Source organism: Rissa tridactyla, chromosome 3, assembly GCF_028500815.1.
Source record: "Rissa tridactyla isolate bRisTri1 chromosome 3, bRisTri1.patW.cur.20221130, whole genome shotgun sequence".
NCBI classification, from domain to species: Eukaryota; Metazoa; Chordata; class Aves; order Charadriiformes; family Laridae; genus Rissa; species Rissa tridactyla.
In genome coordinates this window covers 81,140,567-81,164,855 of record NC_071468.1, presented here as the reverse complement: position 1 = coordinate 81,164,855, position 24,289 = coordinate 81,140,567, and the positions used below count along the sequence as shown (strand labels likewise).

At 34.1% G+C, this 24,289-nt stretch overlaps 1 protein-coding gene across 8 annotated transcripts in view; it reads right to left on the bottom strand.

Annotated features, from left to right (window-relative positions):
• The window catches only part of ASCC3 (activating signal cointegrator 1 complex subunit 3), a 274,324-nt gene that overhangs the window by 136,393 nt on the left and 113,642 nt on the right, over nt 1-24,289 (bottom strand). For all 8 annotated transcript variants that reach the window (XM_054195069.1, XM_054195072.1, XM_054195073.1 and 5 more), the window contains 3 exons: nt 23,213-23,389; nt 19,976-20,047; nt 453-587 (listed from right to left, as the gene is read on the bottom strand). In XM_054195069.1, the coding sequence (XP_054051044.1) occupies nt 453-587; nt 19,976-20,047; nt 23,213-23,389 (384 nt within the window). The remainder of the gene's footprint in view (nt 1-452; nt 588-19,975; nt 20,048-23,212; nt 23,390-24,289) is intronic.

The window sequence follows — 24,289 nt, the reverse complement described above, 5'->3', positions numbered from 1 at the left end:
GAGGGAAGTCAGATGGGTGTGGAAAGGTGTTAAATTTATAGGCTAAGTCGTAGTGACTTTAAGACAGTTTTCTGTCTTAAAGAGCGGACAGTCGCAGATGCTTAGGGAAAGAGCGCAAAAGGCAGGGGACGTACTCTCCCGAATTGTGGCAACTGGTGGTTTAGGGAGTTCCTGAGCTGCAGACTACGTGAAAACTACTGTCAAATAGTTCAAGCTGCATAAAACGCAACCTGTTACCAGCTTTTGTTTAAAAAACTAAAAGTAATAGCACTTTTCCTTCACCATTACTCCTTCCTTTCCTCTATTCAATTCAGCAATTCCACACGTCACTTCAGAGCAAAATATATCTTCCCAGAAGCTCAAAAATGCTTTATCTATTTCCGTCTTGGAGTGTCTCATAAAAATATCAATTCTAGGACTGTGAAGACTACCAACGTAAATTGTTCATTTACCTGTTTTTCAGCTTGTCCATAATCCGATCCTTGGGGTGACAAAAAGTGACAAATATGACCATTGTTCTTTGCTTTTTCTCGAAGACCCATAGCAGTTCGTACTGTGGCATTTCTAGCATGAACAAACACCATAACCTTAAGATAGAAAGACACAGAGTTGATGAGAAATCTTAAATAATGTCTCAATCAAATAATGAAAACACTTTAATTACAAAATATTCCCTATATGAATGAAAAAAAATAGTTATTACATGACATACTGATGAAAACTAATGTTGCTTTAGGGAAATTGAAGAGTGACCCTGCCTATATTGTATTTAACATTTTCAAAGAGCTTTTGAGAAGGTTGTCTTTCTTTTCTAATTCTTTAGTCTTTAAAAGATAGGGAATGATTGTTGGCAATAAATAGTTCACTTTCACAAAGTAGGGAGATTACCATTGATGTAAAGATTTCTGTTATTTCACACATCCTAAATGATCTGGAAAGCAAACAGTGAGGTGATAAGTTTCCTGATGGTAAGACTTCACTATGTGAGACAGCTGAAACAAAAACTGACTATAAAGAATCTCAGGAGGATATTGCAGTCCCAAACCACCGAACAATCAAAGAGAAGAATAAAATTAAGTACCAACAAATGCAAAACACATATGGGAATACAAATTTTAAACTAACAGACATGATTATGGTTTTTAAACCACATACTATCACTCAGTAAGATACCTTAGAAACACCGTGGACAATTCCCTGAAAATATCAACTAATTGTTGAGCACTAATCAAAAGTTACTTGTACGCAAGTCTGCAGTAGGGTTTGGAAATACAGTTGGGTATCATCCAACCAAGCCCACTGTCACTTGATTATACTTATTACCTTCACATATGGTATCTGAACTGAGGGACAGAAATGAGATGTTAATACTTATTCCTTTAGATAGGTATATGAAGCAATTTAAGCTGATACTAAATTAAGACTCCCTGTAAGGCACATTTAAGATGAAGCCCCCCAATTGGTGTAGAAAGGGAAAAGTGATTAAATACATGTAATTCCAGTTTAATAACAGTTCTGAATGTCTGTTAACCACATAGTGCTGGGAAAGGTACACTATGGAAAACACTCTATATTGTCCCCCTAAGCATTTTGTATTGCTGAGGGTTTGGTTAAATTGACCCCACATACTTGGTCAGACAGCTCTTCACTTTGACCAGGTATGACAATTTCTGTGTTCTTAAAACTCATATATGGAAAAGTTTAAATGCCTCTCTCTTGAGTAAATGCCAAACACTGTTTTGCAAGTCCATCTAATTTTAATTAAAAATGTAACCATGGACTTACAGTTCTCATTTAAGGTAGTTTCAGTTGAATTTTAAGATTGGTAAGTCAAATTACAGAGTCGTGGGTTTAATTTTGGCCTTTGGCACCATCATCCTTGTATCAACTTGCAGTGTACGATTAAATTACTTTAAATGAAACACTATTAAGAAAGTAGTGATAGTTAGGGTATAACTAAACAAGATATTGCCTCTGTTCTTACTTTGGAAATTCATAATCTAATTATAAATTCATAACATACATATTTTATATAAAAGTAGACATAATAGTTGTTCATTTATATAAATTATAAATTTATAATTAGAAACAATCAATGCAGGTGACAATACAGAGAAGAAATAAAAAGAGAAACAATGTGTGCATAACTATTTGCTTACTGGGAGCAACTACTCCTTACCTGTTTTAGCTTATTTGATGGAACATCTTTCCATCATCAGTTTAGTAACACCATGACCCCTACAATTATTAGCTTTCATCTAGAGTACAAATATTCTAAGATACATGTCACAGTTCGCAACATACCAATTTTCTTTAACTTAAAAACAACATACTGGCAAAATCTTTTTAAAGTTTCTTCAGAAAGTAAGAGGACCACAACCTAACAAAAGTACAGTGTATGTCTCTTCTGTTTTCATTAATTGTTTAACGATAACTTGTCTATTTACCGTTTTGTAATTTTTTTCTATAGAAAGCCTGAATAAAAATCTGTAAATACTCAAACCAGCAATTTCCTTTTATTAGCAGATTCACTATGTCTTCTTCAGTGAATTCTCAATTATAAACTCTGTGTCAACAGGTTTCATTGAAAAAAAACCTTCATATTTAAAATCAACTTGATTTTATAATTTACCAATTTGTTTCCTTTTTAAATGGAGTCACATTAACATCTGACTCTTTGCCGAATAGATGAAAAATCAATCATCTCGTGCAAATAGCTAAATTCTGAAAGTTAAGAAACTGAGGAAATTCAGTATTGGGCATTAAGGTGAAATAGGAACGGTCTTTTTTATCCAGGTAATTTAAAAAAAAGAAGAAAAAAAACAGTGTCACATATGCACTAAGGAGTTTTATGATTTAACCACAAAATAGATTTGTTGATTGGTTTTACATTATATTTTAATCTTTTAGCTTTTATTTTATTTCAGTCTTGCATTAATTTTGAGATCACTACCTACATCTTACATCTAAAATGGTGACTTTGAGAATAGTGTTTACACACCATTAATACTAATTAAGTTCAAACATATTAGACTAATATATTTCTGCATGCTTTGACATAATATTGATAAATATTTTACTGGTTCTCCTGACCTTTTTAAAATTCCTAATCAAAGACCAAATGAAGTGTGGTCTGACTGAATTTTCTGGAGTGCGTGGGAGTTGTAAGGCTAAAAAGACAAAGCTAAAAGAGCAGCTGGAAGCAGGAATGCTTTTAAAGTTTAAAAGGAACTAATAAAACAAGTCAAATAAAATAGCAAGCAAATCTGCACATAAGTGTGCATCTATAGCCAATAAACCTCTTAATTAACCAGAGTATAATTCTTTATGGCTTGTTTAAACAGGATACAGAGAAAGAGTCATATTAGGAAGTAACTTCAAACTAAACAAGCTACAGCAAAAAACCCAAAAAACCTAGGTGTAACAGTTTGGTGGCCTACACCTATTATAAAAAAAAAAAGGGGGTAAAGAAGTTGTACTGGGAAATGAGACCATGTAAACCCGTAAGTCACTACAGTTACACCAAGTAGAGCACAGAAAAGATGACAGTAGAAAATAGGACCTTAATTAAAGAATCGTCCTTTAAATTATTATAAAAATGAACAGCAACTGCAACGCTTGTATAGAGCCCATTCCTGAAACCGTGTGAGGAAAATTCCTCTTAGTTCCAGTCACAATAATCAGGCAGAGCCTTTAAGAACTGACACTCTGAAGTCAACGGTCACTTTGATGCCCTGGCCCTGCTAAAACAATGATAAGGAACACCAAAAAGATATGGAAATATTATTTGGAAGACTTATAAGAAAATTTGTTTTTATTTTTCAGGTTTCTTCCCTGCCTTTAATTTTACCTCACCTTGAAAGCAGATGTGATCCAATCTCTTTCCTGGGATGAAACTGTGCTAAAAGTAGTACACTGGTGGACAAAGCAGTAACATTCATATCTAACTTTTACTAGCCATACAAAAACATTAGAAACTCAATGTAATATGAACTTCTGTAGGAAAATAAAATGTAATAGCTGGCACTATTGTATAATATTACATACTATATGTAAAATTACATACTATATGTATAATATTACATACTATAGCTGGTACAGAATATTATACAAACATATAAATGTAAGTATATTGTATAACTAAATCCAGGCCACTGAACATTTCTAAAATGACTACATAGCATTACTTTTGCAACACTTTTCTTCCAGTTGACATACTTTAAAACACATTACTCAATAACCAGTTTGTCTTAGTACAAAAGCATCTGAACCCTTTTTCAAGGTCTAGTCCCTTGATTTTATTTGAAATGATGACAGACTTAAGGATTAATCTAAAAAATGACAAAAAAGATTATGTAGCACTATGGAAAATTTACCAATGTAATAACTGTACAGAACTAGGTACACCTGCAGTCATCTACTTGAGATGCTAGATAAGATACATAGGAGCTCAAGAAATGCAGATATTAAAAGCACAGCTATGAAGGGCACTAGAGAAGACCAAAATGCCTTAAGAAATAATACCATAAAATAAAATAAATTGAAATTTCTAGAAAAAATTGATTCTTGGCAGGAATAAAATTATACAGTCCAGGGTACTGGACAGGGAATTGAAGATGACCAAAAAAAACCCCACCAATCCTGGAATTGCCAGCCCTGACCTGAAGGAGCTGGTTAGGCTACCATGCAAAATATGGAGAAAATAGGATGGTGCTAAATTGGGAAGCCAGTCTTTAACAAACACAGTCTGTATTTAATCTTCCTTCTTACATAGAAACATTACCTGACACATTTTGTAAGTGAAACAGACAACACTCAATTAATGAATCAGGATCTAGTTTTTACCTTGTTTTATCTACCATACTCTGATCAAAGCCTACTCTCAAGAATTAACAATTCCATAATGGGATTTGCTGTGAGGTTAATCGTTACAAGAAGTCAGGATTACTTAACACCAAGGAAAAATTTATACAACATTGTTTCCTCATATTCCCATCTTGCAAGTGAAACTAAGGTTAAGTGTATTCACTATCTGAGTGTAAAACTTAAGATGTGAGATCACACTGCTTATTACATAAGACTTGATAAACTCAAAGCAGAGCTCCTATCAATTCTATTGAAGCCATGAACACCCAATACTCTTAATCATCAGATCAATGCTTCCTATGTCATAATTCTCAAAATTTAGGAGCCCTGATTAGTACACACTTCAGCATCTTCAGCTTCTGTAACACCAGACATAAACTGTCAGAGGCAGGCAATAATCTAAATTTTCAGTGAAGTGTTTCTTTGTCCTTGGTAACAGACCATCTCTTCTTTTCCTGTTATTCTCTATTGTATCCATCACACAATTTTAAACTTCTGGAATGAAGATGTGTCCTGACACAGAACTACTTTAACATATGAAATTCTTGCACAGAATGAACTAAAAGAAATAAAGGTCCAATGCATAAAAACTCAGAATATTCACTGGTCAAAGCATATCACATTTAGTATTCTCTGTAACACTTTATGTATCGTCTTTTTCTTCCCATTGTATGACAATGTCACACATATTAGCAATAATTCATTCAGAAAGACATAAGACCTTATTATGCAACCAATAACTAAGAAATCAGCATTGTATAATTTCTACTCTACCCAGAATCCTTTCTACAGTTCTTACAGAAAGATAGCTAAATTTCAGATGTGTACCACATTTTCTTTATGAACTTTACCTCCCACTGTTTTTAAACTAATAATGCATACTTGAATTCATTGACTTTTATGTATTTCATCATCACATATCAACACCTGAACAAATTTTTAAATTTAAAATGATTGTACAAATTTCTGACAATAAAAAGAACTTCTCAGTGAGAGGCTAACAGACGACAAGTCTGATTAAAAAAACCAGAACACTTTATTAGCTGATTAGAGGTGCCCAATCTTAAGGTTAATGTTTACTTGTAATCTCTGTACGCCACCAAATATGTTTGCAAAGAACCATCCCTAGCTAAAAACTGACATATAGCACCTTGTTGAATGTTTTTCCCCCAATGAAGATAGTAAGTATTTACCAAATACATTGTAAGAGAGCAATATAGTCTTAAGAGGGTTAATTTAGCCTGTCCTAACTGCGTCAGAGAATATTATATTTCAGTGGCAAAATCTCTGTGCATTAAATTATGCAAATAAGTTAGAAAAACTAATTTAGAATAGAGAGAAGTGGTTCCACAGCTACAAGCTGTGTAATTAGATCTGTACTCTGCAGTTCAAAGCTAGCTCTGGTGTATATAGCCCGAGTGCTGACAGCGTCTGCTGCTGCTCTCCTGAAACCAAAGCTTTTAAATGATAAAAAATATACAAGAAAGGAGAAAGCAAATGTCTCTAGCTAGGTTACCTCCCCAGAATTTTCTTGAAGGATGAAACAAATCAAACACCTTCACTAAAGACTTTGTTTAAAATTCACAACAGGAAGTGCTTGCATTCCCCAAGTGTTGTATATTCCAGATTGTAATCCTAAAATGTGTTACTGCATCACCATAGCACTGAAAACTGCGCTATTATTCAAAATACCTACGAGAACTAGTACTTTTTTGTTATCAGAGACACGTACCTAGACACTAGTAGGACTTCTATTTTCACTTAGAGGAGAAAGAAAAAAACACACCCCACATACACATAACAAAAATGCCTACAATGGTTCGCAAATACTTATAATCAGGTACTTGAAATCCCTTGAAATACCTTTCTTCAGCCTTGGACAGTAAAGATGTTTGTGCTAGCTTTTCCTACTGGAAAACACAGCTTTCAAAGTAACATTCTGTATGATAACTCCAAAATGGTGCATTCATCTTTTTGGGGAAGCACACTGACTCTCATGTATCTTTCCATCTTGTTATTACAGTGCTGGTCACTTGAATGCTTCAGTTCAGCATCTCTGTTTCACTTAACAACTCTCCTTGAGGACAGAAGGCCTAGGTTTTTCCACTGACTTTGCATCACATCTTTCAAAGAAATTAAGATGAAAGAATGAATTTATTTAATGCAATGTCTATATCAACTATGTACTTTAGAGACAAGTATATAGACTTCATTCTAGCTTCAAAACGTTGTTTGGCTTCACTCAGCTAAATCCTTATAACATGTTCTTTTATGCGGCATCCAGTTCTTGACTCGGGTATTACTTCCACTGAAAATGAACAGTTAGGGATATGGATCAACAGATCAATCCATCCAACCACTTTCTCCCTTAATGCCAGCACGAAACACCTCCAGGTATTTTACAAACTCAATTCCTAATAAGGTTTCAAAACTTCTCCCCAAGGAGCACTGACTGCACCTGTTTATGTTAAAAACATCAGCCTTTGCACCTCATTAAACTGCACCATCTCCTAGACTAAGTACAACTCGCTAATGTCTAGCCTCATTCTAAAGAATAATAAAATTGTTTCTTTCTTGCATTGTGATTTCTCCCCATCTGCCGAGGTACAGTGCAAAATTCCGGTCCCTAACATTTACAGAATGAAAAGCATATTCCATGCAAATATAAATGAAATAGCTCTTGATACTCACTGAAAAATCAGAATGTCTTGATTACCAGATCTAAATGACAGCCTGATGGTGTATAAATGTGATTTCCCCTTCCTTTCACTAATATCACAATAATTTATGAAAATCACTATCCAGAACTAGTAACTGAAAGAACAGCAATATATGAAATAAGAATTTTTATAAGGTGACCTATAGTAAAACTTAAAATGTTTAATGTAGAAATCTTGCTTTTATTTTAGCAGATTTTTGTATTTTGCATATTAAACAACACCATGGGAACGGAAAAAGCTGAACAGGCTGCGTCCCTTACCAAGGTGACATGAGAATTGGAATTTATTGTCTAATTATTTTAATTCATTTTAGTACATCTTGTATTTAAAAGAAATATTGATATAATCTGCATTTGTATTAAGAGCTTCTTTTATACTACAGAAAATTGAAGGATTACTAAGCTGCCTCCAAACTAGTTCTAATGAGACAATTTACATATCCTTCCTCTTGTATTGAAAATTCTTCACAAGTAAAAAGCAGACTGAATTTACTCATCATATAAAATTAAATAATGTGCATTAGAATTCAGGAATTTTCGTTCAAGCTTGAGGGGTCAAAAATGCCAAAAAATTTCAGTAAGAGTCACCATTAAAACACCCGTACATTCAAGAGAAATATTCAGCAAACTCTGCTGAAGAACAAAGCTACACAATACTATGCAATATTTTAACAGAAAATATTAATTAATATTAACTAATAACAACAACAAAGGAATCTATAATGCCACATCAGCTAATTGGTACTCTAATGTATTTTGAACTCTCAATAGATTACCATCAATTGCTGTCTCTGCTAAGTTTTAATTTAATTATTCACTCAAATAAATTACTTCTGAACATCCCTGTTTAAACAAAAACTAGGATTTTCAAAAAAACCTCAACAGAATGTAATTAAAAAAAATTTCTAACATGGCTATTTATCTAATTATATTTCTATTTAGATACACCAGCTTTTAAGGGTAGTAAGTCCTATTTATTTTACAGATATTTTTACTATTGTAATGTGAACTTGCTCATTTATCTATCTGTAATACTACTACTTTTTAAAGACATCTGTACTATAACTTCAATTTTTGTATTTTTTTTAATGTGGAAATGTATTTTTTACTTAAGATGTGCCCACCCTAATGAACGTTATATCATGCAGTCCCATCTACTTTTTGTATTGCTTATGAAATTCTATGTAAAAAGTATGATAAGGACATTCTATTGGAGTTACTTGCTTAATTTTCTTCCTATCTGCCCTTCCTTCAGTTAGCTTTTTCTGTTCTAAATCTATCCATAAAAAAAGTTCTACTATCATACAGACTCTGAAATACTACCGTCTTTCTTATTCCTCATTTTCATTTCTCTTTCAGTTTCCTTCTTGGTGCACCTCCGGCTCTGTCTTCTCTGACTTGTTTACAATCGTTATTGTTGTAACTCTATTCTAATTCTTAGTATAAACTTGCTCCTGGTTTTATTTTCTTCCTTTCTCCTTATCTTTACTCTATCTTTGTTGTACTGTCTGGAGCAAAAGATCTTCCCATTTAATCGCAGACTTTTAAACACAGAACTTGTGGAACTATTAACCATTTAAAAATTTTTTTGTAGGTGTCATAAGTCTTTGGTGCAAAAGAAATACAGTTGGAATAGTCCCAGATAGTTCCAATAATACATACATATGTATTTTAAGATATCTTTTTCTTGTTTCTATACAATTTATAGGCATTCTGAAAACTTACTGTTTCACTGATTTCCAGGTGGCAAGAGATGATTTAAAAGGTGCATAGATTTCCCATGAAAGGTAGATTCCACCACAAAAAATGGCCTTACTACTGTTAGTTATTAAATTGACTTTTTAGGATTATATCTTAAAAGACATTTTAGCCTGGGATGACCACGGAATATTTTTTTAAACGAGAAGTTGATTAATTTACTTCCTCATCCTCTGACTTTTTCCCCCCTCATTTTTTAGATAACCTCAACTCAGCTCCTGCTAATTAGGTTACAGACATGATTTTCTTGTCCATTCTGAAGATAGAGATGACATATTCTGTCTTTTAGTTCTCAGGAACCTCCCTTTATCACAGTGGTCTTTCAAGGATTATCATAAGTGGCTTTTGCAATGACATCGGCCAGCTCCTTCAGCATGTCTGGGTGTCTCTGATCAGGTTGCATAGATTTATGTAGGGGTAAGCATAAGGAAGTCCTTGCTCTGATCTTTCCCATTTGTCTCAGGGACCTTGGAATTCCTGTAGGCAAAGACCAAAGTGAAGAAGACATTGGATAGTTCAATCTTCTGCATGTCCTTTGTCACCAGGTTTCCTGCCCCGTTCAGCAAAGAGACATTATTTTCCCTAGTTGTCTTCTTGCTGCTGCTGTACTTCTGGAAGCCCTTCTTGTGCCCCCTGCCAGATTCACCTCCAGATGGGGTGTGGCTTTCCTGCATGCTCGGACAATGCCTTTATATTCTTCCTGGGTCTCCTGTCCCTGATTTACTCTCCTGTGTGTTTATTTTTCATGTTTGAGTTTTGGTAGGAGTTTCTTTCTCATCCATGCTGGCCTTAGACCACCTTTGCTTGATTTCCTGCACATCAGGATGGGCCATTCTTGAACTTGGAATATGTGATCCCTGAAAATCAACCAGCTCTCCCAGACCACCTGCCACAGGATTCTTCCAAGCAGATCCCTGAAGAGGCCAAAGTGCTCTCCTGAAGCTCAGAGCTGTAGTCTAGCTTTTTGCCTTGTTCCCTCCATCAGAATCCTGAACTCCACGATCTCATGGTCACTGCAGACAAGGCTTCTCCCAGCGTTCGCAAGCCCAACCTGTCCTTCCTTTTTTCTAAGTTCAAGGTCCAGCACAGCATCAACCCTCGTCAGCTCCTTAATCACCTGTGCTAGGAAGTTGTCATCAATGTAGTCCAGAAACTTCCTGGATTATTTTTGCCCTGCTGTATTGTTTCTCCAGCAGACATTGGGTGCTAATGTCCCTTGGGACGACCATAGACAGTGAACACGAAGCTTCTTCTAGTTTTCTGAAGAAGTCCTCATCTACTTTATTCCTGATCGGTGGGTCTGTAGCAAACTCCCACAACAACGTCTGCTGGCTAATCCTCCTCCTAAGCTCTCAGCTGGTTCACCACACCATCCCTGGGCAGACCTCCATATATACCAGCTGTGCTCTCACAGACAAGCGAGTTTCTTGCTGTCCTCGCCTGACCTTGCTTAAGAGCCTGTTTCCAACCATTGCAGCACTCAGTCACGTGAGCTATCACATCATATCTCTGATCTCAATATAATCTCAGCTCAGCTACTGGACGCAGACCCTTAATTTATCATTTTTGTTCCACATGCTGCATGTAGTAGTGCACAGGCATTTCAGAGAGGCATCCAGTTATGTTCATGTAAAACATGACATTGTGCCCTCTGCCACTAAGTAAAAATGAAAAATAACAGGGGTTCAGTGTCATTTCCATTCAAAGCTATGGATAAAACAGTTCTGGAACCACAAGTTTGACATTAAGCCTCTAGCATTAAAATAGGAGACTGATGATACCAAACCTTTACACTGAAGAACAGTCAGTGTGTATGCTGTAGCACTAATGGAAGGATGCTTCTGAGCAAAAAGTATTTGCCCATATGAAACTTCATTTCACTTCATTTGTACCTATACAGCAGTTATAAACATTTTCCCTTAATGTATGCTGAATGGTTTGTCTGATTTAATTTACATTAGGAAGTTCTAAATTATTAATTACTTTAAAAATTGCAAGCACTTGTGTTTATGAGCTTGTTTTATTATATTTTCAACTACATTATATGGCCTGTAAAATAAATGCTCGGTTATGGAATCAATGCTTAAATATGGATTTTGGACGCTAAAAGAAACACGTTTCAGAAAAGTATAATGGGATCTACACTATCTTCAATTTGTAGCATTAGCCAAATATATGACAAAATGCAGACGAAAAATGAAAGAGTGAAAATTAAAGTAGAGAGCGAATTATTCAATAAAACAAACAATACTTTACCGACTCCTACAGGTAGTAGAAATTATTCTGAATTTTAATTGACAGGATAGAAAGAAGAAATAGCAATATCTATTCCTGTACAGAAAATTAAGCAAGAATAGCTAGTCTATTACTATGCAAATATAAGTCATTAGGCAGTTAACAATTGCATTTTTGCAGATGCCAATGGACTTGAATGACAATTATTATTCAAAATTATAAGCAGATTTTCACTGCATCTTTTTTTAGAAAAACAAGATCATGCAAGAATTTGTTTCAACAACTTCCCTTTGTCCTGTTCTGACATTAACTATTTTGACTTCATATAATAAAATATTTCTACACTATCATAAATTATATTTCTGACAAATATCAGTCCAGAATAAGAGTTGTCATGTCTACCATACCTCTTCTTATGTTTTCAAAACTATTTATACATATATATACACACCATCCATAATATGAAAAAATTAACCAGGAGCCAGTAGCAATACACAGATTCTATTCAGCTTTACTGAAGGAAAGGAACGTAGAGGATACTGAGAAATCTTCATATCTGTTCCCATTCCTTTTACTTAACTAAAAAGAGCAAGAAAATTACTGTGTCAACCTCTATATCTTGTGCTTGTCTAAGATCCAATAATATATATAAACCTACTAAACAATTAAAGAACAGAACAGTCAGGTTTTCTAGCTTATTTCTTAGCAGTACTGATTTTAAAAAAAGATATCTTCATCCAGAATCTATTTTCCTCCTAATCAACAGGTTTTCTACATCATCAGAAAAAAACAAAACCAAACACATCACGAACACCTGAGTACACATACACAGACAAGCTACTATGTAAATACAAATATACATGCAAAAACTAGCATAGAAGGCACAGAAATAGAACACATGATATTTAGAAGGCTACCTAATTTAGAAGGCTACCTAACTGAAGAATAATAGAATATACATAACCTATGGCATCCGTTTCCAGCAATTTCCTCAGTTGTTCATATAGGCAGTTGACAAGTTATTAAAATGCTTAAAGTTAAACAGATTTGACTGGAAAATATAAAGAAAAATAGTATGTATGTATCATTTGACAATAACATGAAACATCTGGTGTGTAACATTTTTTGAAGAGTATCTTCTACACAGCACAACAATATAGTAATTTTAATTAAAGTAAGAGACAAAGTTCCATTTATTCAGGCATAATATTATATTAACTATTACATCCTTAAAATTGCAAAAGGCAGTTATTGTGGAAATGAAGTGCATAAATAAATAATGAAGATGCAGAACATAAGAATAGTGCACCATCACTGAATTAGTTTGTCTGTGATTTTGTTAAAGAAACCATACACAGAAATGGGCCCTAATTGCGCAAAAATTGCACAGGAATTTCTAAAGAGAACTATACAAAGTATTCAAGCCTTCACTCAATCAGCTGACAGATAAATACATTCCAAAATGATTAGTCATAATTCATCTATCCTGCCAGACCACTTTAGCTTCTGCATTTGTGTATTTTTATGTACCTACATATATGGGTGCATATATAAATACAGAAGCAATATATACACATATATATGCAAATAAGCTACACCAGGTGATGGATTAGAAGCAGTCTGTATAGATACAGAATTACAAAAACCCAGACTGAAACAAACTCTTTAGGCCACAACATGGAAGTCTAGAAAAAAAACCAATCCAGATAAAGAATACATTTTAACAAATCCAGTAACTTTTCAGAGTTATTTGTCCAAAGTGTGCTATAAGCAATATTTCACACAGGAAAAATACCAGGACAAGCTTAATTCTCAAGGTACGAAGTTCCAGAGAGACCTCTGAAGAAAATACTGTTTTATTAAATCTTATCTTATGACACAGCTATAAAAGCATTGTCAACAGTTGCAGTAACTAAGCTTATTAAACTTTTATCTTCACATGGCTTCTGCAACCAAATAGGAGCTGGAAAACTGATAATAAAGAAATTTAATCCATCATTTTTACAGATGAAATTAATACCTGTCAAATTCACTTCTGACAATTTAATGTAATAGCTTTAAAATAACTACTGAGTGTTTCTTTTTTGGCTTAAGATAGCGTAAGAAAAACAAGATGACACTTCTTAGTACTGCAAAGTTCAAGTTAATTATTGTAAATAGAGAACAATTACAGACAAAGTGAATGCTTTCTGTGCAATATATAGCACAAAACCGTTTCTGACTATATAAATTCAAGTGTAATCTGTTTATCATTTGTGACATCAAAAATTATGTTTTGAAAAAGTATTAAAAATCTATGCAAGGTGATACTTAGAAATTATTCCAAGATTTAAAAAAATATATAGCATCTCATTATTACTTCTAATGAACTAAATGCAGAACAGTGGTATAGAACAATGTTTTAATTGATGTATTAATTTAATTGTTAATGTTTTAATTAAGTACATAAATTCTAATTAATAAAGCAAGGTTTTTCTCCAGAAAACTGCATACTAACCACCCAATGCATACACTAATTAAAAATTTAACAAGTATTCTGCAGGTTAAAAAAAATAATTCAAATTTCATTTTAAAAGACAAGAGGTAAAGCTTGTCATAGGTATACCAGATGAAGTTGAGACAATACTGCAAAAGCAAAATGGTGAGACAGAAGCAGCCAGCTAAACCTAAGAAACTAGTTCAAATCAGAAGGGAGCATAAGCTCAGAAACTAACAGGCATCTGAAAAAGCACCTTTCTTCAAAAAGTTATTAAGAAAATTGAACTGAAATAAACCGAAAATGGGCAGACTGAAATCATCACTCATAGTGCATCATTGAGAACAGATGGTTTGTCTACGGCTGTTCATTGTTTCAAGTGGTTTTCCTCTACACTTTTAGTCCCAGCATGTTAATTCTAAAAAGGCTGCTGTATCTCCACTGGTTTACCATTCCTAAAGCCTGCTGGCACCCAAGTTAACCGGAGTTGTTGCTACGTATGTAGGAATACTACTACTGCCTTTGCTTTTAGATGTTGTGATGAGGCTTTCAATAGCTATTAACTGTTTCAAAAATCCAGGTTCTTTGCAACAGACAACCTGGCATCTCTGGCCACCAGAAAAGCTCTTCCTTGCGAATTGAAACTATTTCCTGTAAAGCCATGATGTCTCCTTAGTATTTAAGTATTGACACCTTGAGCCTCAATGCCTGCACAGACAGCAAGGGCAATGAGTACCACAGAAAAACGTCAGAACTTCCACCGAACAGTCAGCTTTTGCTATGAACTGAAAATAGCAAGTTCAGTGAGAAAATGAGCTTTCAAGGAGTTTCACTAAGTACCAGTGCTAGTGGAAGAAAAGTTAAAACAGAGAGTATGTCATCTCAGTCACATAAAACTCTCAGAAGCAGTGGGAAAACAGAAACATTCATTGTCTTAAAAAGGAAAAGAGGTTCCAGAACACAAGAGAATGACAAAGGCACTCCAAGTTGAAAACTGCAATAAACAGCCAAAATGGCAAACAAGCAGCGTGCAGCGGGTAAGGAACCAGGACTGAAACTTAGGTATCTGCGGCTGAAGACAACTAGAGTAACAGAGTATTGAAGGTCAGAAAAAAAACATATAGGAAAGTAAGGTGCAGAGAGTAAATACAAGAGACCTGCTGAAACAACACCAAGGGCAAAGAGAACACAGGACTTCTTTTGAAGGTTTAAGTAATATCAAAGAGAATCAGCTATGAGAAAAAAAAATAAGAAAAGGTTGCAGAAACAGAAGAGATGAGTAGTCTGGGGAACGTGGCAAAACCAAGAGAGTTTTATGAGGGCAGTTTGAGAAAGAGAAATTAACAACAAGAAATTAACAACAAGATCCCAAGAAATCTTATGCAATTTCAGGTTTTTACTTTTTTTTTTTTTATCAAGAGAGAATGTTCAGACCCCAAAAAAAAAAAAAAGAAGATAGCAAACAGTAAGGTCCTGACAAACTCACAACAGCAAAAATATTGAAGAGGTGATGGGGACAATGAGAGAAACAAATGATCATCTCTCGGTAACCAAGCTAGTTGGATAAAACAGCAAAAGGTCAGCAAAAGCACGAGATACGATGGATGCAAACCTATACAATGGAAGTGATGGTCAGAGTCAAAAAGAGTTAATTCCCTAGGATACTAACTTAAGCAACTGAACCTTGGCAAAGAGCAACAGCTCCATATTTTTTTAACAGAGGAATTTTAACATAAATTTAATTATGATATGTTTCAGAGAGGAAAAAAAAAAACATCTTAAAAATACTATGTAATTTCTCAAAACATAACATGACAAGGGTGTTTTCCTCCTCATACATTGGGAAGATAAAGACAGTATGATATGCATTTTCCTAAGCTGGACAGTAATGCAATGTTTCATTTTATTATAGAACTGATGTTGATACGTCTGGTCTTCAGTCACTGTCTTTGCTGATCTCACAAGGTTCTCCACAGGCTGCTTCAGAAGGGTGCTACATGCTCGTCACCATTATATGCCCTTCTCACAGGGCTGTAAAATGTAAGAAGTTTTTCACTTCTGTAGCTGAATTAATGCTGTTAATGCATGTGGCCCACTAGTGGGGACTGCCTGACAAAAGACAGTTACAATGGCTTTGAGGGAATGATAATTTTTGGTGACTAAGCCTTCACCCAGTCTTCAAGGGAACAGTATCTCAGTAGATAAATGCTGGCAAAAATATGCTACCTGCAACTGAGCATGGAGTTCATATTCTCTGATGAACGGTGTGTAACTTCAGTTGTGTTTTTTTTTCTTTGTTTAAAGAATCTTTGGTTTATTAAGAGGTAGAAATAAAACTCCAAAGTGCAAATCAGTCCAAGAGGATCTAACATCTTTTCAGATACTGTAAGAACATAGTAAATTCAAAGTACAACATGAAAACAAATATTCACCAGCTACTATTGAGCACAGAAGGACAGTCCCAGGAAAGCAGACATAACAGCGCTAGAAGTTCTCACTTAAAGCAGTCTTAAGAGGTAAGATCTGACAGTGAAACCTCCTAATGAAGATCTACATTGTTAGTAATCCTGCAAAAAGAGTACACCGACTTAAAAAGCACCTGAAAGCCTTCGGGACATTATCTGATCTTAATTCTTCAGTCATGCTAAAAAGTTTCTGTAACAAAAACCCTAGAAAACTCAGTAGGGCAAGCCATCTATCATTATATCTTTCCTCAAGTTAAACAAGAGGAGAACTGTGCTATAAGACAAATGTTATAGCTTCAGTTGCATTTGGTAATTCAAAGTGAAGCCTACAAATGAGATATCTCATTAGTTTGAGCAGATGGATCAAAATTAAAGGCTGAATCACCAACTCTTAATTTCCCAGTAGCCAGGAAGAGCTTGAAGTCTTTCAGAGGATGACTGTTGAAAAATCAACATAAAAAGCTTCTCTCCATCTGTCAAAACACATGCTTGTAGAACGCAACTACCTCCTACCAGCCTTAGTCTTAAAAAATGAAAACACACATACATCTATTAAAACACATGAACATATAACTCAGTCAAGCAACAGAATTTAACCTATAATATGACAGGGAAACATCCACATGATTTCCATAAAAGGAAATTATTTGGTTCTAGCATGGTAGATTTCTTCGAAAATAAGTTAACAGAACAGTAGATAAACAAACAATGTTGAATTTAATTTATTAAGACATTCCAAGGACTCTGATAAAGAATCTTAAAAGAGACAACACTGTGAAAATTTGATGGCCAAAGGAAGGTGGACTCAGAGAACTTCAGAAGAGGGAGAGTATTTTCCTCTGATTCTGGTTTTTCTTTCTTGCACTTCAGCATAAAACAGAACAAGTAGGTTTTTGGCTCTCTGGAGCACTGCTAATGAGATCTGTGTCTGTCACATATTACTGCTTGAATAGTTATAAAATTCCAACCATTTCCTGAATTCCATACAGATATACAACTGCTGTGGAAATTCCTGGGGGGGAAGGTGTGAATATATCTTTTTAAGCAGTATATTTAGAAATAACCACATCTTTTTTAAAAAGCAAACAAACATAACACACATAGAATGTAAACAAACACAGATTTCAAGGATAACACCAGTTAAGAAAGGTAACAGAGCATGATGGTAACACATGGCGAACGTGGACACAAGGTGATGGATTTCTAAAAACTAAGAAAATCAGAAGAAGGTGGTAACTTTAGAAGATCAAAAGTGCAAAGACACTAAATAAAACCTTCCTAGTGTAATATTACTCATATTCACTTCCGCTATCCCCTTCACTCATATTTATCTTCCACTATAGGGCAGGCATTTCAATTTTGATATTTTTTTTTCCACTTTTTTAAACATCTGAGTTGGTTTAATGATTAGACAGATCATTTGTCATAGCATAGTCATTAAAAGGAAAAAGCCCCAATTTTTAATATGTGGTACAATACTACAAAGTATAATTAACTGTATTACACAATGAGCTGATATGCTTGATTCTGCATTGTCAAAGACTGTATACGAAGTGTTTGTATATAATTCATTTCAGGATATGAATGTTTGTTTCTGAAGTATCAAGACCAGTATGTTTTAAATACTCTGAAGAAAAGTCCAGTGTAACTGGTTAGTATTTAGACGTGTATTTAAGAGAGTTCTACAACATATCAGAAGAAACATTTTAAAGCAAAGAAAATGCTTAACATTTACAATCAGTTGAACCAAATTAACCAGAGTGTTCTGAAATCAAACCAACATTTATATAGCAAGGGAAACCACACTTCTGCTTTGTCTGAAAATACACTCCTTATTTGGTTGTTGGTTTCAAATACAATTTTCAAAAATTGAGATCAGCAATAGTGTTAGCTGCTGAAACTGTAGCATTAAGTAGACTACAGTTCTTCACTTGACATCTTTCAGCTGTAGCTCATGCTTTAAAACAACACACTCATGCATTCAGCTGCTACTACAGGAACTTAAAACTATTCTCAAGAAAAGCTACAAAACCATCTCCTGCTAGAATTAATTTATTGTACTTGAATTTTTCAAATAATACTATATATGTTTGTAGACAGTTTTTTCCTCAATGTGAAGAAAAGAGAGGGGAAGAAAAGTACAACATCTATGCTGGAACAGCATCCAACTTCCTGCCAGGAATCCAAGATATGTTATTTTATTTAGACATAGTGATTTAAAGAATCTGCTACTTGTAGGTTTATCTACAGCAAGTGAAAATCCATGAAATCATAACAAGAAATTGAAAGATAAGCAACTACACGTACCTCAGTGTTAGGAATTTGGTAAGGTATGTGCATAATTGTCCATGAGAAGAAAATAAACTAAAGTTCCCTTGGTACTGCCAACAAATTTTGTTACAGTCTTCACTCAGAAAAAATCAGCATTTCCCTATGTAGTCTTCATGAAAGTTTTCTGAATGTAACAACAGTAACTGACATCAACAAGAGAAGTGAAAGAATGGTGTTAAAGCAGGGGGGAGCAGGAGGACTACGAAGCTGTTGTTGAAATATTTTTTCCCCCCTCAAGTCATAAACCAACTGTTCATCTTTCAAAAAACACAATCTCAATTTTCTGTGAAAAAGAGAAAATGTGCAATTCTTAGTGTGACTGCGTGGGAAAGAGTTTTATATATATGTGATTTAATGAAAAGCCTCTTCAAGGATCACATTGCACTACCATTTGCTCCTGCTCTGAACAGGTGCCATACCTGCTACAACTACTGCTGCATGTGCAAAATTCTAACAAAAATGAGATGCTGTGTGGGGGTGATTCAGGAGTACAATGATAATAAACTATTCAGGCACAGGGTAAGCCCACCATCTTAGCAGAGGGGAACATCGAACTTGAAAATTCACTGCAGAAACCTCTACTGTAAAGCAAAATGAAGCATTACTACCTTTAAAAAGAAAACAAAACCCAAACCCAGGATAATTCAAATGACAGATGCTGAGCCCTTGTGTACCATGTCTTGAACACTCTGCATAATTCTCATCCCTCATCTCTAACAGGAGACACTAGGATTTGAAAGATATGGGAAAGTCTAAGAAGAATAACTATATGCTCTATTTTAATTTTTTTAATCATTAAATGTACTTAAGTCTAAGGTCTCTAAAGTACTGACCTACTTTGCCTTGTAATTTTAAAAAAGTGACATAAATATACATTAATTACTTTAAGGGATATAAAGTACTAGGAATTTTCACCTTATCTAGAAACTAACACTATTTACCCAATTTAGATTTTCTTGCATGCTGTTTCTGTAAAGTGTTTTCAAGAGTAGAGATGACCTCTGAAGTGACATATCTCAAAACAATTACATTTTTTTTAAAAAAATTATTAATACATTGTTATGATGATCAAAACTAATGTCTTTATATGTGTTCTGAATGCAAACTGAAACAAAAAATAAATACCTGGTGTCCAGCCATTATTTGCTTCAGCACATTTTCATAACATACTTCATCCATATGATTCAGCTGCTGCACCTGAAAAACAAACATCATACTTCATATTAAAAGCATTTCTATCTTTATATATTTTCTACTACATATGAAGCAGTTTACAGGGAATCATGAAAAAAAATATGATTATGTGATTAAATTTATAATATACTGATTCCCATTCCTAACAATATCTTTTTTTTATTCTTAAATTCACAAATAGAACATGAAACTAAGTAGATAAAATACAAGTAAGGGCAGCGGATAGAAAATTTATTACGTGACTTGTTTTTTTCTTAATGATGAAAGAGATGTAACCCAGTTCTATTCTTTAATTTATCCGTTTCATATTGAGGAACCTTACTTCTACAGGATATTGATGAAGTATCCATTTAATGTATCATCTTATCTAACATTAATTCTTTCCCTTTGGTACTATAAAAATAGTTTTTACATTGTATATATACTTATCCAGGAAATTACAGATTGTCAGCGTATTTGCCGTAGAAAACAGAAACTTCTTCATGTTCGGTCATGCATGGGGAAGAGGGTGAGTACCATGTGCAGAGTTTCCAATTATGGATAAATAAAATGTTTCAGGAAGGTTCCAAAATAAAGAGTTTAGTTAAAATAAAAAGTATTCTTCAAGCTAAAGATTTTTTTTCCTATTTCTTTAATGTATCACAATATAAATAGCACGTATCTACTTGAATGCACCTCAGTATTGAAGTTGTGATGATCAAAATAAATAAACGAAGTTCAAAATCAGAACAATCACTCCATTCTTCATTCGTGCATTCATGGGTGGAAAGAAGATAGTTGGACTTTTTTTGGACACAAAGAAACATCTTACAAGAGCAAAGCATGTAAGAATTAAAAAACGGAAATTTAATAGTCGGGAGTTATCTAGAATAGCTGAAAGTTGAAAAGCACAGCTTTAAAACAGATTTAGAGGGAAGAAGACAACATTCATATTTGGCATCTTACAAGCATAGTAATAAAAAGATGCGACAATATGGACACGTGTGCAAGAGACAAATAGCCAGTCTAATTATTCTGAAAATAATTAGAGCTTAGCATTTTAAATTATTATTTTTTCAAATAAGTGAAAATAATTAAGGAGAAACATAATATAGGCAGTATATAAATACAAAAGTAGACACACACACATATATGTATGTACCTACAAATGCAACTTTATGTATTCTTTGCATTTATAACTAAAGAAGAAAACAAAAACATGCATAAAGAAAAGTATCTGACATTAACAGACCTCCGACTGAAGAAGCCAAACTTAGTCTTGGTCCCATATGCTCTAGGAGTTTCAATGAACCGAGTTTTAAGAAGTTTCCTGGTTAACTTCTATGCATAATAAATACACCATGCTGGCCTTGCCTTTGAAAGCTTGCCTACAGTTTTGCACGTGATTCAGCAAATCACTAATTAATTCCAAAGTTTTGGGAGGTTTTTTGGATAAAGGATGTCAGAAAGCTGTGGCAAAGCGTATACCTAAATAAACTAACAGCCTTCTGCCTCCTTGCAGCTCATCAGTGTGGATATAGACATAGTATTTATTGCACTTGGTGATGCTCTGCAAGAAATGCTTTTGATTCTTTGGGTTTTTACATTGTTTTCCTCCTCTCATATAGAGCAGCATGATGTTAATATTGGCATTAATTTGGCATTATCCTGAATAGAATCCTTTCTCAGAGAAGCTTAATACTTTTACTTTTCATTTGCTATAAAGTGTATTATCTCGATTGCAAAATGTATTTTACTCTATGAAATCCATAATGAAATTCTTCTGAAAAGTAAAAAGACAAACTCCTGGCTATGGTATTACCAAAACAGTTGTCTTAGTCTGACAGGTACTCACATTTCAGAGTAACTATTACCTCCTAATATTTTCTCATCTCCCCATTTTTTTTTTAAACCTACTGTTCTTTTTTAATTATTTCAAACTTTACAGGATAACTTGAATATTTCTTTGATTTTTAAATCACAAACACATTCTAAAGTGAGCACAAAGAAATGGAGTCTTTCCTTTTTTTCTTAGCATACAGTGGAAATAAAATAAATACTCAAATCATGTATCAGGAAAAGATTAAAGAAAAGCGACAGCAAATAATGGTGAACGTACTTGAAACATTTAACGAAGGTTAAAACATGCAAATCATGGTAAGCACCATATGGTAAACTAGTCTTGTGTGTATAGACTTGAAATGGCTCCCTACAGTTGTAAAATAAGTTTCTTTCCTGCACATGAAATTAACTATTTAAATAACCTAATAAGAAAGGCAATGTCCATTTTTACAAAAAAGAAAACAAAATGCTACTACTGATTAAGCTATGAAATTAACTTTTGATTGAAGATGTTCTGACGTCTATGAAATTAAATCATAGCACAATAAGATTTTTTAAAAGCTGGGCTGTATAACCATTAATTATCAGCTAGTGAGATGCACAGGAAATCTTATGGAAAAGTGTTTATATTAATTCCTGTATTAAAAGAAGAACTGTAATTTATGTGCTACTTGGCACATAATTTTTAATAAGAATTTTTAATAAGAATATTATTTTAATTTTTAATAAGAATATTATACCTGACCGTGGCCTTAATGCTTCCCAAAATGAGCAAGAACACAAAGAGTTAAGAGGCTTATTTAGGGACTATTTTAATGTGTTTTCTATCAGACGTGCACATGTGACAGTTAATGGTTTAGCATACTATGGTTTTAATCAGTAACTCATATCCAACTATTATTAATGCATGTCATATTAATATATATATTACCCCAATTTAATAAACAAATATTTTTCTTACAACACTCCTCATACAGCCTTACAACCAAACAAGAAGCATCACTGTTTCTAACAAAATGAAAAACTGAAACAAGAAAGGCAGAATAATCAGCTGCTACAGTGACTCCGCACTTGAGGGTGATGATTTCTCCTTAATCAAGAAAAACTTACTAATGAATCTGAGGCAATGCAAAGCTAGATACCATTGTATCCAATTGCAACAAGACCTATTTACACAAGTATTTTAAACTGAGGAAATATGAGTCTTAAAGCAGCTTTCAATTATGTTTATAGAGAAGAAAATATGCTTCTTAAAACTCCTGTAGCGTAATAAACTAGTACCCCTTACACATACCTACATAAAGCGTGATCAAAACAAACAACAACCCTTTCTTTGCCATTCTTTACCTTATTGGTTGTCTTAATTCCTATGAAGGTTTGCCCCAGTGGTACAGGTCGGAAACGGCCATCAAAGTAGAACAGTCCAATGCAGGGATTGACGTGTAGAAATGTAGCAACATCGAGATAATTGGGCAATGTAGCTGAAAGGCCCAAAATCCTAATCATACTTTGTGTAGATTCAACCTATTAAAAAACAAGTAAATGATCCAAGTGTTATAAGACAAGAAATCAAAGCAGAGACTTTTAAAACATCCCTTATAAAACAGTACTGTGAAAGCAGCAGTTAACACTTTCCACAAAAGGTGAACAATAGATGTGTTAGTAATTATCCTATATTGAAGAAACCAGAGCACCCTGCAATTCCATCAAATCTTGCTTATTCATCTTTCTATTTTACTGTACTTTTGCCCTCCAAAAAGTTAGCAGTCATTAACTGATATGGAGGAACAATAGCAGTAAAACTGGCTTTGTTAAGAAGGGATAGTCCAATTTGTAGGCAAAACTAGGACAGATAATTTGGTATCATTTTTTCCTTAGTTCAAATCACAGCACAATTCTGAAAAGAAAGGAGAATCTAACTTATGCCGTTCCTCAGTCTTGGCTTTTGCTTAGAGATTTCCACAACTCTCTTAGACAGCCTATTCTAGTTCATTTCTCCAGTATGAAGCAGTACTTCTGCAAGGTTGAAGATATTTAAATACCAAGAAGTCGCTCTGAAACTTTTTATTTTTTAATATGCGTCAAATGTTTGCATTACATGCCTTCCCATTCAATAAGGGACAGAACTGGTGCTTCACAATGAAATACTCTGTTCCCTATAAAAGTCTGCATATTATATGTATATCCAGGTAATTTTCAAAAAGAATGAAACCAGACAAAAGACTTGAATGAGGAAAGTACACAAGAATTTTCCCGTTTCCTTCTGGAATACTAAGAGCCGTGTAGGCTGGCTGACAGCTTTCTTACTAGCATAATTATTTAGAAGCAAAGTTCACAGTAATTTTCATCAAAAGGCTTTTTATACACTATAACTGAAATCATATATGCGGTTCTCAACGTTTCTCAAATGCTTGAATGTCCCAT